Below are 16,540 nucleotides of genomic sequence, written 5' to 3'. Positions count from 1 at the left end.
CTGTTCTCAGATACTAAGAGTTGAGAGAGGAGTTCGTTTAATCCATTATTCATTGTTACCCTTTATGAGTGAATCTTCAAATTTTAGTCATAAATTCCAAACTTAAATAACCCAATCACTTTCCATTTCAATTTTAATGATATCCACTCTGCATGATCGACATAGAAACAAACAAAGTCTCCTTTAGTGTCGATACCTATAACGATAACTGTGAGATAGATTCAGGCACTATCGACCATAGAAATTTTTTATCTACGCTAAAACTAACAAAACAGGAATAAAAACGTGATGATGAACAAAAAAATCCTTATGAACAGTCATATAAAGGATGAAGACAACGACCATCCTAAAAAAAAAGGGACGAAGATTTGAACGAGAGCAATTTTGAAAGTAAATCGAACACGAGAAATTAAAAAAATAATAATAATAATTTTTAATTTTATTTTTAAAAATATTTGAAAGAGTAAAGTTTTTATTTTCCTATTTAAAAAAAAAAAATTAAATGAAAGCGTAAATGAGGAAGGTGGAGTGCAAATGCACGCAAGTGGTTGGATGACCTTGCTCTTCTTTATAAAGATTCTTTAATTTTTTTTAATATTTTATTTATAGTTTTTTAAATTTTAATTTTTTTATTGCATTTTGTGTTCTAATAAAATTATTATTTTATCTTTTATAATTTTAAGGAGTGGGTGGATGAGGTGTCGCTATCCAATTGAATGGTCGCCGGAGGTGTTTGTTTGGATGCTTGGAATATGCTTCATGGATGATTGATAAGAAAAGTCTCTTCCACGGCGAAAACGACGGCTGCCGGCCGGCGACTAATGTTACGTGATGCTCGATTTGTTTGATTGGTGATTTTAATTTTAATTTATGCTTTTTGATTGCTGAATTTAATAAATATAGTATAATATATGTTAAATTATAGAAAAGATTCTTAAACTTTTTAAGAGGGTTAGATGAACACGACTCTCCACAATGGTATGATATTGTCAACTTTGATTATTCCCTAAATTAGCCATCCAACAAGGAGAAAGAAGAATAATAGAACCTGTTTAGCCACATAGGCGACTCGTGCATGCATGTTCAGTCGTCTACGACTCTAGCCTTGACTTCACCAACTGAGCATTCCTCACTTATAAACTCATGATCATTCTCTAAATTAACCGATGTGGGACTTTCATCATCCAACAAGGAGAAAGAAGAATAATAGAACCTGTTTGGCCACATAGGCGACTCGTGCATGCATGTTCAGTCGTCTACGACTCTAGCCTTGACTTCACCAACTGAACACAAATTGTTTGATATCAAAGATTGTTTGGCCACACACACTGCTCGTGCATGCATGTTCAGTCATCTGCAACTCTAGCAGACTTGCCTCAGCTCTAGGCCAAGTCTATTACAAACCACGGATTTTCACAATGATATGATATTCTTGAGCATAAACTCTCGTGGTTTTGCTTTTGGAGGCCTCATACCAATGAAGATGTATTCCTTACTTATAAATTCATGATCATCCCCTCAATTAGCCGGGACTCCCTCCCAACAATTCAAAATAATCCTCCCTTCGAACAAAATATACCATAGAACCTCCCCCGTGACTTATGTAGTCCTCGAACAGTCTCCTCTTAGTCGAGGTTCAACTCCTTTTTTTAGAGCACTTGAACAAAGTACACCTTTTGTTCAACACTTGAATCACTTTTGACTACATCTTCGAGACTCACAACTTCTTTATTCGACATTTGAGAATTCTATTGACATGACTAAGTTAAGAACGGTTGGGTTTTATGTCCTAAAACTCATAGTTTGTAAACAAAAACATATTCTATTTTCAATAAAGTTATTATTGTTGTTTTTTCAGTAAATATTGTTATTGAATAAAGTAAATTTTACGATTTGGGCTTCCCCAAAAGGTCACATACCCTCCCAACAATCCTCAACAAAGTCATCTAACTCAACCTTGCCTTTACTCTAGGCCAAGGTCTCATAAACAACGTTGCATCTCATCATCATTTTGGTTGCCAAAAACATGACTCATGCATCATGATGTCATCCCATGACTCGGGATAGCTCATACATCTTAACTTGCTTGGGCATGTCTATCGAGAACTGACCCATGTGTCGATCACATCAGCGGCACATCTCGAACTTCCATGTCATTTACGGACTTTGTACCGGATAGCGGGTGCATATACCTACCTTCGATACATGGGATGAGACACAATGTGAGTCTGCAAGACACAATGTCGGCACACCCTTGCAGACCCACATTGTCCTTGAAAAACTTATTAAAAATAAAATTGTTTGAGACGCTCGTCTCACAACAACATTAACCCACATTGACACACGTATGTGCCACAAGGTAGCTCACTTATGCCACAGGGATGGTAGAAGTATATTTTGAGACATTTTTTTATCTTTCTAAAGAAGACTGTGATTTTCGCGAGCAGTCATACGACTTCATGGAGTGTTCGTTGGGTGTTCGACTAACACCAAATTTGGTGATCTTTCATCCTTCAAACTTCAGAGTCGCATGCCAAAACTCATACTAAACTCCGAATTTTGAGGTTATAGTCCAGGACCCTATCTTGTCGTACCTGAGCTTGTGTTTGACACTTGTGTTGCTTTGTTCTCTCCAACCTTATTTATGTCTCAGCTTGATTTTAGTACACATTTTTCTTGGTATGATGATGCATCATCCTCCTCAGTTGCATCATAGAACTTATTTGTCTCGATCCTCACGTGGTCAGATGGGCACCACTTAAGCATTTCTACCTTGTCGGTTTGCCTGTAGAGGTCACAACCTACTGTCTTCATAGTAATTGTGATCATAGTTGTAACATGTCGCAATTGGAAATCACGTCTGGAAATTTCACATTTTTCAACGATGACTGATATTTTGTTTTAATACGACTATAATATTATACACATTTAAAAAGAATTTTCATCTTTGAAAGCCGTTTAGTGTAGATTTTGGAGCTATTGGTTGGCAACTCGAATCTCACAAAATGTGAGAAGAATGCTGGGATATACTCCTTGGTATATTTAATATGGGAGGTTTATTAAAAGAATGATGGCTCATTATCACCCAGCTTTTCAAAGTTAAAAAATGTTATACCATAAATTTTGTGGGTTTGTTGTATTTTATGTTGAGTAAATTCCTAAATTTAAAAATTTTTAAAGTTTATCAACTAAATTTATAATTTTAAATTTTGAAAAATTTAGCTAGAAACAAGTCTGTTAATTTCAATTTGACTAATGTAATCAAAATGGTAAGAATCCAACTCAATCCAACCCTTTATTTTGAATTGGGTTTTGGTTGTTCCAAATTGAGAAGAGACAAAAAGTGGAGAAACAACCGCCGAGTGGAGAAGTCCGACGAGAAACACAGAGCATAGAACTTCAACGGAAATAGAACGGAAAGCCAAGCGAAGAGACATCGGCGACGACGTCGAGTGAAGAAACAGCAGTTGAGAAGAGAGTTTGATGGAGAAATAAAAAAGGTAACTGGCGAGCAACATCAACGTCCTCTATGAGATGCGAACGACGTCAACAGAGAAGACAAACGCTGTGAGATGAGAATGATGAAGAGTAGAGAGACAATGAGATAGATGATCATCGTTACAATAATTAACTGAGTTTCGAAGAAGCAAGAGAGAAAGTCAAGTCTCACCCGAAGAGTGCATGTTCGTCACGTGGCAGGGTGAGACAACATGACTCATGGACAAACAAACTGCATGGCTTTTGAGCCTTTTTATGGTTTTCGGGTTAAGTCAGGTTGTCCCAATAATTTAAAATTTGAACCCAAACCGGATCGAGTTCCAAAAAATGAACCCAACCCAAATCCAAAGTCCTTTTAAACCCAACCTGAACCCACAAAGTCCTTTTAAACCATACCCAACCCTTATAATTTGGATTGGGTCGGGTTGGGTGTACACCCCTAGTATTTGTAACGAAGTAAAGTTTGTGAACAAATTAACTGATTGCTTGCTGATACATCCTAATTAACTCAAATTTTTATCAACAATATATAATAAAAGCTTCAGCAGCACTAACAATAACAGATGAGCACATATTCAAGACATTTGATTCACAGATTCGAAGCCACAAAGGCTATAATTCAAGTCATTGTACAGGCCAGTGTTCATATTCTTTGATCACAGATCGATCAAATACTACCCCTTCATGCGAAATCATGTAACCAATAACAATTACCTAGGCCAAAAAAGCTAACTGTAGAAGACATTGATTACAAAATTTAAACCAACCAAGTACCATACCCTTAAATTTTTAACTTCGTTCTCCACATATCAGCTACGACCTTCCTTGGCTGTGGGTTATCGGGTCCTCGGTCTCGCTGTCCTGAGGTGAAGTACAAGTATCCATCCCAAAAACCAGCTAGCGTCGTTTTTATGCGGTATGGGAGCTTTCCAATCACTGACCAAGTCTTCAATTGTTGGGGGAACAAAAAGAAAAAAAAAACATGATCAACGCAACGTACGAAATTGTTTAAAGAGGGTTTTGCTCGAAGATAGACAAGTTCATACCAGTGTATCCAAATCAAATCGGAAGACCTCTCCGACCAAGATCATCCGTTTGGTAATCGGGTGCTTTTCCGTTGTACCCCCGGCGATGATTAGAGAATTATTGACAATAACCCAAGCACACTCAATATGAGAATCGGGTTTTGGCATTGGAGTTAGTGTTTTCCATTTCATTTCATCATCCAGCATGTAAACATCACCATAAACAACCTGAAAACATGAAAAAGTAGGATCAACATAACCTACTGATGCTGGGTGAACAAAAGGAGAAACACTGAAAGAAATGAGATGTATGTTTGTCTGTGTTATGGCATCCTGATAATGTAAAATCTGACCTACATGCATTTAACATGATAGCCAGCTTATCAGCTATTCAAATACAACTCGCAACAAACTCTTGAGCTAAAATCAAAATATACCTCAAACCTACGGGAGCACTTAAAAATAGGCGAACCAGGTTTGGCCATGAAGTCGCCTTCTTGACCACCGATCACAAAAAGCCGATCATTGGCCACAACACAAGCCCTGGAGAATGTCAAAATGGAATATGTTAGAGGAACTATTTCCAAATATTTCGATTGCCTAAAACATCTTTTTATTATGGATTGCAACTTTGAATGACTAATTTATCTCGTTTGTGAATGAATAGTGTCCCAAGACCTGTGTGGTCCTCCACGGGGTATGGGTATTTCAGTCCGCCACTTATCCTCCAATACTTTTCCATCTTTTACGGCAATGCTCCAGTGTTCCAGTCCAGGTGTGTGGCGATTCTCCTTGCTACCACCCATCACATGGAGTCTTCCTCTCCATAATTGCGTTGCTGGAGCATATCTGCAAACTGTCGTGTTAAAAAATTTTGGACTTCATAAAGATCTCAGATCTTACAAAAACATTTTCTTAAAGTTCCCATTGCGAAAACATGAGATCAACAACCAATAGACATGGCAGCCACCAGGACGTAAACTCAATCTGGATCTTGCAAGTCTAGTAACTTTGATCTGCAATCTCAAGTTGTTTTCTATTAATTCTGCATTTTCTACTCTTCCAACTACACATTAACAAGCAGAAGGCCCAAGCCACTATAGATAATGTTTAGATGCCCAACCTCCAAAGAAATTAACCAATTCTTCTGCTCACTTGTTCAATAGTTTGCTCCTATTCATTTCTTCCTACATTTAAGTTTACAAAATATGAAGCTTATCGCAACATTTAGGGGAGTTTAACTCGTAAGTTAGCTTTAGGTAACTCGGAGTTAAGATATTGGTATGACAATCTCACGAACATAAACATAGATCACCTAAATGTAAATTTGTGAAACCCATTTTTTGCACAACCTTAAATCTACAAACCAAGCCTTTATAATATATATTTTTGCACTAACACACACTTCATGCTCCAAAATTCCATTAAGTAGTTAGGATGTGATAACTAAAGCACATATATGGATAAAAAGATATAATCATTAAGCAAGGAACTAACCAGCAAGAACATATAAAATAATTTTTTTGCCCAGAAAAAGCATATAAACTTCTGTAGGAATAACAAGACGGCTCACAGCATACCTAGGAGCAGGTAGTGGGGGCATGCTGTTCCATTTCTTCGTTTCAGTGTCGAGTACAAATGTTCGGGCTGTAGGCCCTCTGCATTGGGGTCCATATTGTCCTGATATCACATAAATGTATCTGCCATCAGTTGCCACTCCTAAATGTGAATGTCCCATCTCTTTTGGCATGTCAAACTTGCCGATCCAGGTATTATCAGTGAAATTAAACATGTCAACGTGAGAATGCACCTACCAAAAAGAACAATAACATCAATAGTGTCTTACTTCCATATTAACAAACTTGAAGGTAGAACAAATATGATGACACTTCCAACACCGAATCATGATTCATCTAGCAGCAAGCAGAAGAGGAAATAAGATGCTGTTTCTTCTTTTTTAGAACTTCAAGAGATCTGAAATATGTTGGACACTAAAATCTTTTACTACTAGACGAAAAGCCCAAGGATACAAAATAATCAATAGTGTCGTACTTCCATATTAACAAACTTGAAGGAAGGTAAAGAAAATATGATGACACTTTCAACACCGAATCATGATTCATCTAAGCAACAAGCAGAAGAGGAGATACGATGTTGTTTCTTCTTTTTTAGAACTTCAAGACAATCTGAAATATGTTGGACACTAAGATCTTTTACTCCTAGATGAAAAGCCCGAGGATACAAAATATTGCTTCCTCATATAGGCGTGTTATGGTGTATAACTGAATTGATAGCAATCAATACATAAACTCATACATACACAATCAAAGATGCATTACAAACACTAGGAATAAAAAAAGAACTTACATAATCGATGGTTCCATATCCTGCAAAAACGTAAAAGATATTCTTAATCTGAATCGCTGCTCCATCAAGACGAGGCACAGGTGCTGATGGCATTTCCTCCCATTCTAAATCAGGTGCAGGTAAATCAAAGTAGGTTCCAGGTAAGAATCTCCTAGAATCAATCTCCTTTTCATCAACCTAAAAACATGATTTTGTAAGATCAGTTAAATCCAACAAAACTCCAAAACTAAATAAACAAATAACAAAATCGCGCGCAAGAAGCAGAGATCTAACCTGTGTAGCATTGTCAGTGGATGAATCCGGTACAACTAAAACCTCGGGTCTCCGGATCGCCCAATTTGACGAAATAGAAAAGTAGGAGGAAGACAATGAGGAAGACGACGTCCACAGCACATCTGCAATGAGAGCGGCACCGAGAAGAGCGGCACAAGTGATCAGAAAGACTAATTTCTTGGTAGAAGAAGCGTTCTTTTGATGATTTCTGGTCATTTCTCATCCAAATTGTGGAATCCATGAAAGAAACCAAGTAGAAATAGGAAGAAGATTTGCAAAAAGAGAGAGGCTCTGAAAACCAAAAAATCGACCACCGCTGGTTTGCAAAGAAGGGATTCTGCGTAATTGCCGCACACAGCTTTCAAGTTTTTTCTGCCGAAGAAAAGCGGTGGAAATTATTCTTTTTTTTTCTCTTTAAATCTTATTTTGTGGAAACTCCAAAATTACTATTTTTATATTTTATATATTAAAAATAAATTCTATTTTACTATTTAAACATTTTTAATGATTTTTTACTTCAAATTTTATAAAATATGGAGATAATATTAAAATTTTTAAATAGGGTTTACTCGAGCAAAGAGAGAAATTTTTTTGGATAAAACCGAAATCTTGAGTTGGTTGGGTTAGTGACCCGATCAACTCGAACAAAGTTCACAACCCAACTCAAATCTATTATTTTTAAAATCAATACAGCATGTTACGTCGATAACTAAAATCTTATAAAACTCAAATATTAAACATTCACGAGTTACCATGAATATATCACCATTAATATCGGTTATAAATGGGATTAATTATATGTGACACTATCTTCTTGTGGAGTCGAGTTCATGACAATAATTACAGTGTCGTGCTAACATTGTGGCTGAGAGACTTGTTGAGCAAAGTGACTAGAGGTGAGCTGAAGCCGGTAACTCTCTTCGTCGACAACAAATCTGCGATTGCATCAATGATGAATTCAATATTTCACAAACGCAACAAACATGACACTCGCTTCCACTTCATTTGTGATTGTGTCAAGAAGCGACAAATTGTTGTGGAGTTCATTTGTATTGGATAACAACATGCAGATATTCTCACCAGCCCGAACAAGGGTTAAACTTGCAAAGATGCATGAGTTGCATGAATTGAAAACTTTCGAGCCAAGTCAAGTTTAGGAGAGAGATTATGAGCCAATAAACTTGACTTTTACAAAGAATGTTTCATTCTTCTCCCCAACCGATGTGGGATCTCACAATCCACCCCCTCTTCAGGGCTTATCATTCTCGTTGGCACTCGTTCTCTTCTCCAATCGATGTGGTGCCTCCCAATTCACCCTTTTGGGGCCTAGCGTCATTGCTGGCACACTGTCTCATGTTCACCCCCTCTATGGGGCTTAGCCTTCTCGCTGACACATTGCCCGTTGTCCGACTTTAATACCATTTGTAATGACCCATACTCAACACTAGCAAATATTGTCTTCTCTGGACTTTCCATTTCGGGCTTCTCCTCAAGGTTTTTAAAACATGTCTACTAGGGTGCTAAGGAGAGGTTTCCACACTCTTATAAAAAATGTTTTGCTCTCCTCCCCAACTAATGTGGGATCTCACAATTCACCCCCGTTCGGGGCCCAAAGTCCTCGTTGGCACTAACAACATCATATCAAGAAAATATCATCATCTACGTCATGAGTTTAACATTAATCATCATCAGAAACCATGACACATGCATAGGCTAGTAGCAAATTTAATTTACTAGACTTAATTAGAATAAGTTGTTATGCATTTCATATTTCAGACCCTAGATTTTAGCTACCTAAACTCGCTACCGACATCTAAGCTTACACTCATATGTGAAATATAACTCTTAAAACATCATCCTTAAATTTATAATTTCAACCTAAAACATAAAGTCATCATTGAAAACACTGTCATGGTCCTACGTGTTCAAATCATAATTCATAAATAAAATAAAAAACAATAATGATAAATAATTTTAAACATGAAATGCATAACAACCTATTATAATCTAAGTCTAGGAAATTAAATATACTACTAGTCTATACACGTGTCATGGTCTCTGATTGCGATGCGGTCGTCAACCATACAGGGGCACCTTGCTTTTACCTAAAAAAGGACGATTTAAGAGTTATATTATGTATATGAGCTTAGGCTAAGATGACGGTAACGACTTTAGGTAGCTATTCTAAAGTAGTGTGGTTAGCCTTGGTGCATGTTTGACAACTCACCTTTTCTTGTTTGTTGTGATATCCACTTGACCCATTTGTATTTTGGTGTATGAGAAGAAAAGTAAGAGCCAAAACAAATTGATTATATTGTAGGGTATGGAGGTTTCGACCCCATAACCGTTCAAAAGCCTTTTATATTTGAGATCTAAATCGGTAGCCAAATGAAATATTGTAGTAAGTTTGTTCTCACGAATGTAATAGGTTGACTTTCCTCGACGGTTAAAGCATTAAGGATAATCACTCGCCCATGTACAAAAACGATAACGAAAAGTGTGGAGAGCTTAATGGAACTTAAATTACGAATCTAAGAAATCTAGGAAGATTCTATCGCTAATTGTGAGTAGATTGCTAATTAGAGACTAAGTTTTAAAGGCGGCTTTCAGTGGATGCCTCCAATGGGAGTAAGGGTGTACACGATTAGGTTAAAAAAATCTTTTGAACTAACTCGAAATTTCGAGTTGGTTGGGTTGACGACTGGAACAACTCGAATAGAATTAATAATTAAAATCTCATAAAAGTCAAACATCAAATATTCACAAGTCACAACACATCACTAATATTGATTATAAATATCAAATATTTTTAATCTTCGTGATCCTATTTTAAGGTCAATCTGATCCAACAAAAAAAAGTCAAAAGTCAACCGTCAACCCACGGACCGACTCAATTTTTTTTATTTTATGAAAAATTTAACCCAACTCAAACGAAAAAACACGTAACTCAACCCAACATTTATGATTTAAATTGAATAGTCGGTCACCGAGTAGACGAAATTGTGGTGCCCAATTATTCCTCGTGTCAACGACACACTTCATGTTCATGCCAATCAACCTTAATTTTTTTCGTAAAAGGATATTGTTTGCCTTTTAATATTCCTTTTTTGTCATTTTCTTTTTTCTTTTTTCTTTTTTTTTTTAATTTAAATTTTATATGAAACTTTTGAGGACAAAATAGGAAGTTAAAAGTTTTCCTTTTTCAATATATATATATATATATATATATATATATATATATATATATATAGATATAGATATGACACTTCAGAAATTTTTGTAATTTACTTATTTACAACAAATTTCATAAATATAGTTATTTAAAATGCCTTTTAATATTTTGTACCAATAAAATTTTATTATTTAAAAAAATTAAGGATTAAAATAAATAGATGAGATAATTTAATTATATATATAAAAATTTGAGTTATTATATAATTTTTAGTAGGTTTATTAATTAAAAAAAATGTTGAATAGAACACAAAATTAAAAAATTATTAAATATTTTTTTAAAAATTTAAAAAATGGATAATCCAACGGAAATGATTCGGTTCATAATTGTGGTTCGGTTCAACATTTTTCTCTGAATTGGCCGTTCACTATCCAATTAAGCCAAGAAGAAGTGTGGCAGAGGCCAATTTTCTTTTTCGAAAAATTCCTTTGCCCAATCATTTGTGTGTATGGGGAAATCGGATGTGGAATCAGCGGCGTTGAATCAGCGCCCAGAAAGGATCAGAGGGTCGAAATTGGATTTGTGAATTGTTCATCATGGAAGAGAGAGAGACACCCCGATACGTTTCTCTCTGAGAGAAGAATCCGTGCGAGTGTCTGTGTAATCTCGTTGACGGCATATCGACAAAGCCATCGAGCGCATCGGAACCCAAATCTTTGCTACTGCCTCTGGAATTTCAAACCCTCCTTGTGTTTTGATCTCTAGGGTAAGTGATTCTGTTTTAACCCTTTTGTGATTTTGTGATTTTGTGATTTTGTACTGTTCTTTTGCTGATTTCATCTCTGGGTTGTAATTTTATTGACTGTTTTGCGTTTCTTTCAGTTTCCCCCTTTTAATTTTGTACTGGATTTGTGTTCTTGATCTATTTGTGTTGAGTTCTAGCGATATAGAACGAGCTTTCATGATTGTATGATTGATTAGGTCATGAAATTCTGTGTAATTGTGTTTTTGTTTTTGGATATATGTTTTTCTCTGCTACAGAGTGAAGGGAAGAGGGTGGCTTCTGAAGTTATGTCATCATCTTATCGAGTTCTTCCTAAGCCATTTGAGGAAAAGTATCCCAAATTACCTGTTTCTTGTCAGGGTTCTTCACATAGTGAAGCCATGAGACATCCAATTCCCAGACAGGCCCCTCCATTAGTTTGTGGCACTGTTGGGCATTTGTTTTCATCATCTTCTGGATTACGAAGTGGTTTTCCGATGATGCAGCCTTTGTCTCAAGAGAGAAATGCCGAGTTTTCTCCGTTCATTTCGTCGTCTGCTAATGATGAACCGTTGTTGGCTCCTCGAGATTCTTCCCATTCAGAAGTGATGACTAATGACTTGAATGAGAACAATGCATCATGGAGTGATGATACCCTTCAGGGTTTGCTTGATTTTTCTGAGAATGTTCCTGACCAGAATGGTCAAGCACAAAGCATTGCTGGTGTGTTAATGACAGATGAACAAGATAAGAGGAATGATTGGCCTGATTGGGCTGATCAGTTTATTTCTGTGGATGATGCGTTGGAGCCAAATTGGAATGAGATTTTTTCTGATGGCAATGCAGGAGATCCTAAACCAGAGGTTGGTTCGTTCTTTCGTTTTTTATGCCCGATCTTACTCTTCCGTAGTGTATTGCTCTTTGTGGGTATGTTTGGTCAACAAAAAACAGGTTAGATTCTGCCTATATAAAGAATGTTTCGTTCCCCTCTCCAACCGATGTGGGATCTCACAATCCTCCCTCCCCCTTTCGGGGCCCAACGTCCTTGCTGGCACTCGTTTCTCTCTCCAATCGATGTGGGATCTCACAATCAAAATGACATTAGAAGAGTACCTATACTCGAAAACACGAAACAAATGAATACATTACTAAATTGGTTATGATCATTCAATGAGACGTAATGGAAGGAGGAGTGTATTCCTAAACAAAGAAACGATCAATGACTAATTACGAGCCATATGACGTGAAAATCTGATGTATGGTTCAATCAAGCCCTTGACGTTTCTTTGAAAAACTTGGTCTCTGGTTAAACTACACAGCCACTGGAGTTATGAATGCTAGAATGATTGGCCTTTTCAAGACAATGTGTGTAGTACTCATTTTTTAATGCTCGAGTGTCTTCTTGGTGAATGATGCCTATGAAATGATTTTCTTTTTGTACAAAATGTGTATGTTTATTGTTTAAAGGCAGGCTAAGTTATAGTTTATAATGTTAGTTAATGGTGTTAACGACATGGACGTTTGTTCTACCCATTTTCGATCATCTTTCTTCAAATTCTTGTTCTGTTGAAAAAAATGTAGAATCATCAATTTTTTACCAAAGTTCTGGGTGCAAATTTTACAGTTGCTCAAATCATCATCAGCTGGTTTCCATGCTCCACAGAACCAAACGAATCAAGTTGACTCTGTACCTACAGCAGAGTTTCATTCGGTTTCTTCTAATTCACTCTCAACATCAACTAACCGACCTCGGATGCGATGGACACCAGAGCTTCACGAGGCATTTGTAGAAGCTGTCAGTAAACTAGGCGGCAGCGAAAGTATATTACTTTCTTTCATCTGTGTTTACTGTTGTTTAAGAACGCTTGAAAAGTTGCAAATTTTTCTCTATCATTGACTCTATAGTTTAATGGACAGATGCAACTCCTAAGGGTGTCTTAAAGCTTATGAATGTTGAAGGCCTCACCATTTATCATGTCAAAAGCCACCTACAGGTACTCATCATTTTTTTCGATTCTTATACGGTTTCACTCGGCATGCTTATTTCTAATGTATTGCTTTATTATGATCCAAATGTCAGAAATATAGAACCGCCAGATTTAAACCGGAGTCATCAGAAGGTATCGGTGACTGTTTCCCTTCTCTTTGTTCGTTTACTTCGTTACCTTCTTTATCATTGTTGTCGTTATCTTTGTTGAACATAAAACCGCCTGATCGATGGTTGAATTCATTTTTCCTCTGTTCAGGATCTTCAGGGAAAAAAATAAATCATATTGAGGAAATGAAGTCTCTTGACTTGAAAACGTAAGCAATATTTTCCCTTCTAATATATTTGTTTTCTTGTGTGGCTGCATTTTCTTCTGGCTTATTTGTTTTTACAGTGGGAGGGCGGAGTTGAATCGTAAAATTTGAAAGATTTAGCATGTTTTGATGTTTCTTTTTTCTTTTGCTACTTTCGAAAAGCATGTTTTTCTAATAGAGATGTCTATTTTAACTTGCGGAGCGGGGATTCCCCGTTAGGATGGAGGATGGGATTATATTCCCCGTCCCCGTTCTCTGTGGGAAATCCCCACCCCGCCTTTGGACATCTCTACCATCCCCTAGGGAAAATACTTGGAAGAAAAAGTAACTAGTCTAAAACTGGTGGAAGCATCCCAAATTCTTTACATTTCTCAGTTTTCAGATCATTTCCATGAAACCAGTTTGTGAAAGCCCTGTTCCTTCTCTTGAGCGGTGATGCCATTTAGGCTGGAAGTCATTTGTAATTAATTTCTGTGGCTATACTTTTGTATGTGTAATCAAGACATGTAACAGCCCAAGCCCAAACCCACCGCTAACAGATATCATCTTCTTTAAGCTTTCCCTTCCAGGCTTTCCCTCAAGGTTTTAAAATGCGTCTGTTAGGGAGGAGTTTCTGCACACCCTTGTAAGTAATGCTTAGTTCCCCTCTCCAACCAATGTGGGATCTCACAATCCACCTCCCTTGGAGGTTCAACGTCCTCGCTGGCACATCTCTCGGTGTCTGGCTCTAATACAATTTGTAACAGCCCAAGCCCACTGCTAGCCGATATCGTCCTCTTTGAGCTTTTCTTTCTAGGCTTCCCCGTTTTAAAATGCGTCTGCCAGGGAGAAGTTTCCACACCCTTATAAGGAATGCTTCGTTCCCTTCTCCAACCAATGTAGTGGTAAAATCAGGCAGGTAAAAATTCCCTCATCTAAGCACTAAAATATCCAACTTAAAAGTAACTAGCATCGGACAAATTAACTGAGGCAATTTCTTTATTTTTTCGAAAGTTTAAATCGACTCTCTGAGCTAGCTATGACATGTTATAGCTAAATTTGCTGATATCATAAGATTGCATACTGTATGCTACCAAAGAAACAAGCTTCAGTGGTTATTTTTCATTTCTTCTACACAAAAAATGATGTTACTGTGTAGTAAATACTCAAATCCCATGCTTATTATGTTTGGAAACTTAAATTCTGAACATAAATTTTGGGGAATGGTCTTAGTGCTGAACTCTTTTGTACACAATTCAGGAGTATGGGGATAACTGAAGCTTTGCGTTTGCAAATGGAGGTTCAGAAGCGGCTCCATGAACAACTCGAGGTCTGCATTTTGTTTGCTTTTGAAGGTTCATTACGTTTGAGTCAAAGTCGGTTTCTCGTTCAATCGAAGTCGGTTTTTGCCTTGAGTTTTCTAAATATTCTTATTCTTTAAACTTATGCAGATCCAAAGGAATTTACAATTACGGATTGAAGAACAAGGTAAGTACCTACAGGAGATGTTTGAGCAACAACGAAAGATGGAAAGCAAGCTGAAGACCTCATCGTCGATCCTCGAGAATATGCCTTGTCCTAATGATCAACCCGAAAATTTAGAACAAGGTCATGTTGCAGCTGATATGACCACGGAGAATGCTCGAGAAGAAGATGGTTCACCTGCTGCAAGTAGGAAGCATAAGGCACATGAAAGAGAAGCGATCGAATCGAGTGAAGGTAACACTTCTTCCCCGGACACAAAACGAGCTAAATCGGATGCAACAGCTTTATAGCAGTCTGTTTCGGAGTTGAGATGTTCATTGATGGAGCTCTGAAACCAGGGAGAATATAAGTGTATACCAATCCTTGCAGTACAATTGAAAACAATTGGCTTCTTCCTTTGTTATTAAGGTGGGAAGCCATTTGGCAATTGACTTAGGAGCTCTCCCAACTAATTGTGTATAAGATTATTGGCCTTAGTGGATTGTGATCTTCACACTCTCTCCATTTTATGCATTGTCTCGAGTCTCGATCTTGGTTCGGGTTTCGGGTTTCGGGTTTGACTTGCTATTGAACTTCGGACAAAATATTGTTGTTTTTCCTTTTTTTCTCATTTGTTAGGAAATAAATATTTGTAAGTGGGAAAAATATATACTCCACTTATCCTAGTCGACCCTCTCTACTCACTCGGACATACTTATCGAAACTAACTCATGAGTCGATTTTATCATCTGGATACCTCGAACATCCATCCATCCAAATACTATGGAGACATGAACCTTCCTATGTCTATGTCGAGTTATTTATGAATATTATATTAGAAGCAGCCCCATACACCAACATCCAACTTATGAGTTACATCTGTGTTGCCCTCGAAAATCTGTTTCCAAAGGAAGACGCCCAAAGTCTTGTAATGCTCACCCACACTATGACACATGTATGTGTCATGGGGTATCTCACTTAGACCACAAGACCTAGGGGTGGTGGAGAGATGATACTATGTCTCTCTCTATATTACACTTTGATGAATTTTTGGTATGACAAGAGTAGATATGATTTTGGCAAACAGTCATACAACCTCGGTACAATGTCTATCGGGTCTTCGATTGACATCAAATTTAGCGAGCTTTCATCTTTCATGTAAGCGAACTTAACTCTAAAGCCACATGTTGAGACTCAAGCCAGAGTCCAACTTTTGAGGTCATGGTCTAGGGCCCTACTCGACCCTCTTCAAGCTTATTTCTGTGTTGCCTCCAATCTTGTATATGCCTGACCTTGGCTTTACTGCACACTCTACTTAGTGTGTTGGATGATGCACTCTCCTCCTTGGTCGTATCATGACACTTATCTGCCTTGGCCCTCACGTGGTCAGATGGGCACCAATTGAGGATCACTATCTTGTCTACCTGCGTGTGGAGGTCACAACCTACTTTTATAACAATGTGCATGTCCATCTTCCCATATTATTTGAGTTCGAGCCTTTTAAGTCAAATAAAAAACACAAGGTTCGAACTCTAGCAAAACATAAATGCATCTTTAACTAGTTTAAAATAAAATTCTTGAATATTCTCTTAATTCTCTTCTTGCATTTCTCAATTTCTCATTTTATTTCTCTTTTTTTTTTTCTCTTTTATTAAATATCAAAGCTTTAAATGAAAAATAGGAGATAGGCATCAAATT

At 37.1% G+C, this 16,540-nt stretch overlaps 2 protein-coding genes across 2 annotated transcripts; one reads left to right on the top strand and one right to left on the bottom strand.

The window, feature by feature from the left end:
* Positions 1-4,049: 4,049 nt before the first annotated feature.
* Positions 4,050-7,530, bottom strand: LOC111485463 (kelch repeat-containing protein At3g27220-like). Its single transcript, XM_023132356.1, has 7 exons — positions 7,164-7,530; positions 6,891-7,067; positions 6,104-6,333; positions 5,202-5,372; positions 4,961-5,066; positions 4,545-4,751; positions 4,050-4,444 (listed from the first exon to the last, which is right to left on the bottom strand). The coding sequence occupies exons 1-7, from the start codon at positions 7,377-7,379 to the stop codon at positions 4,280-4,282; spliced, it is 1,272 nt and encodes a 423-aa protein (XP_022988124.1). The 5' UTR covers positions 7,380-7,530; the 3' UTR covers positions 4,050-4,279.
* Positions 7,531-10,773: 3,243 nt separating this feature from the next.
* LOC111485458 (protein PHR1-LIKE 1-like) lies at positions 10,774-15,525 on the top strand. Its single transcript, XM_023132350.1, has 8 exons — positions 10,774-11,101; positions 11,377-11,961; positions 12,723-12,918; positions 13,016-13,092; positions 13,179-13,218; positions 13,345-13,402; positions 14,639-14,708; positions 14,830-15,525. The coding sequence occupies exons 2-8, from the start codon at positions 11,407-11,409 to the stop codon at positions 15,151-15,153; spliced, it is 1,320 nt and encodes a 439-aa protein (XP_022988118.1). The 5' UTR covers positions 10,774-11,101; positions 11,377-11,406; the 3' UTR covers positions 15,154-15,525.
* The last annotated feature ends 1,015 nt before the right edge of the window (positions 15,526-16,540 follow it).

This window comes from Cucurbita maxima, unplaced genomic scaffold (assembly GCF_002738345.1).
Source record: "Cucurbita maxima cultivar Rimu unplaced genomic scaffold, Cmax_1.0 Cma_Scf00010, whole genome shotgun sequence".
Classification (NCBI taxonomy): Eukaryota; Viridiplantae; Streptophyta; class Magnoliopsida; order Cucurbitales; family Cucurbitaceae; genus Cucurbita; species Cucurbita maxima.
The sequence above is the reverse complement of the archived record's forward strand: the minus strand, read 5'-3'. Positions and strand labels throughout refer to the sequence as shown.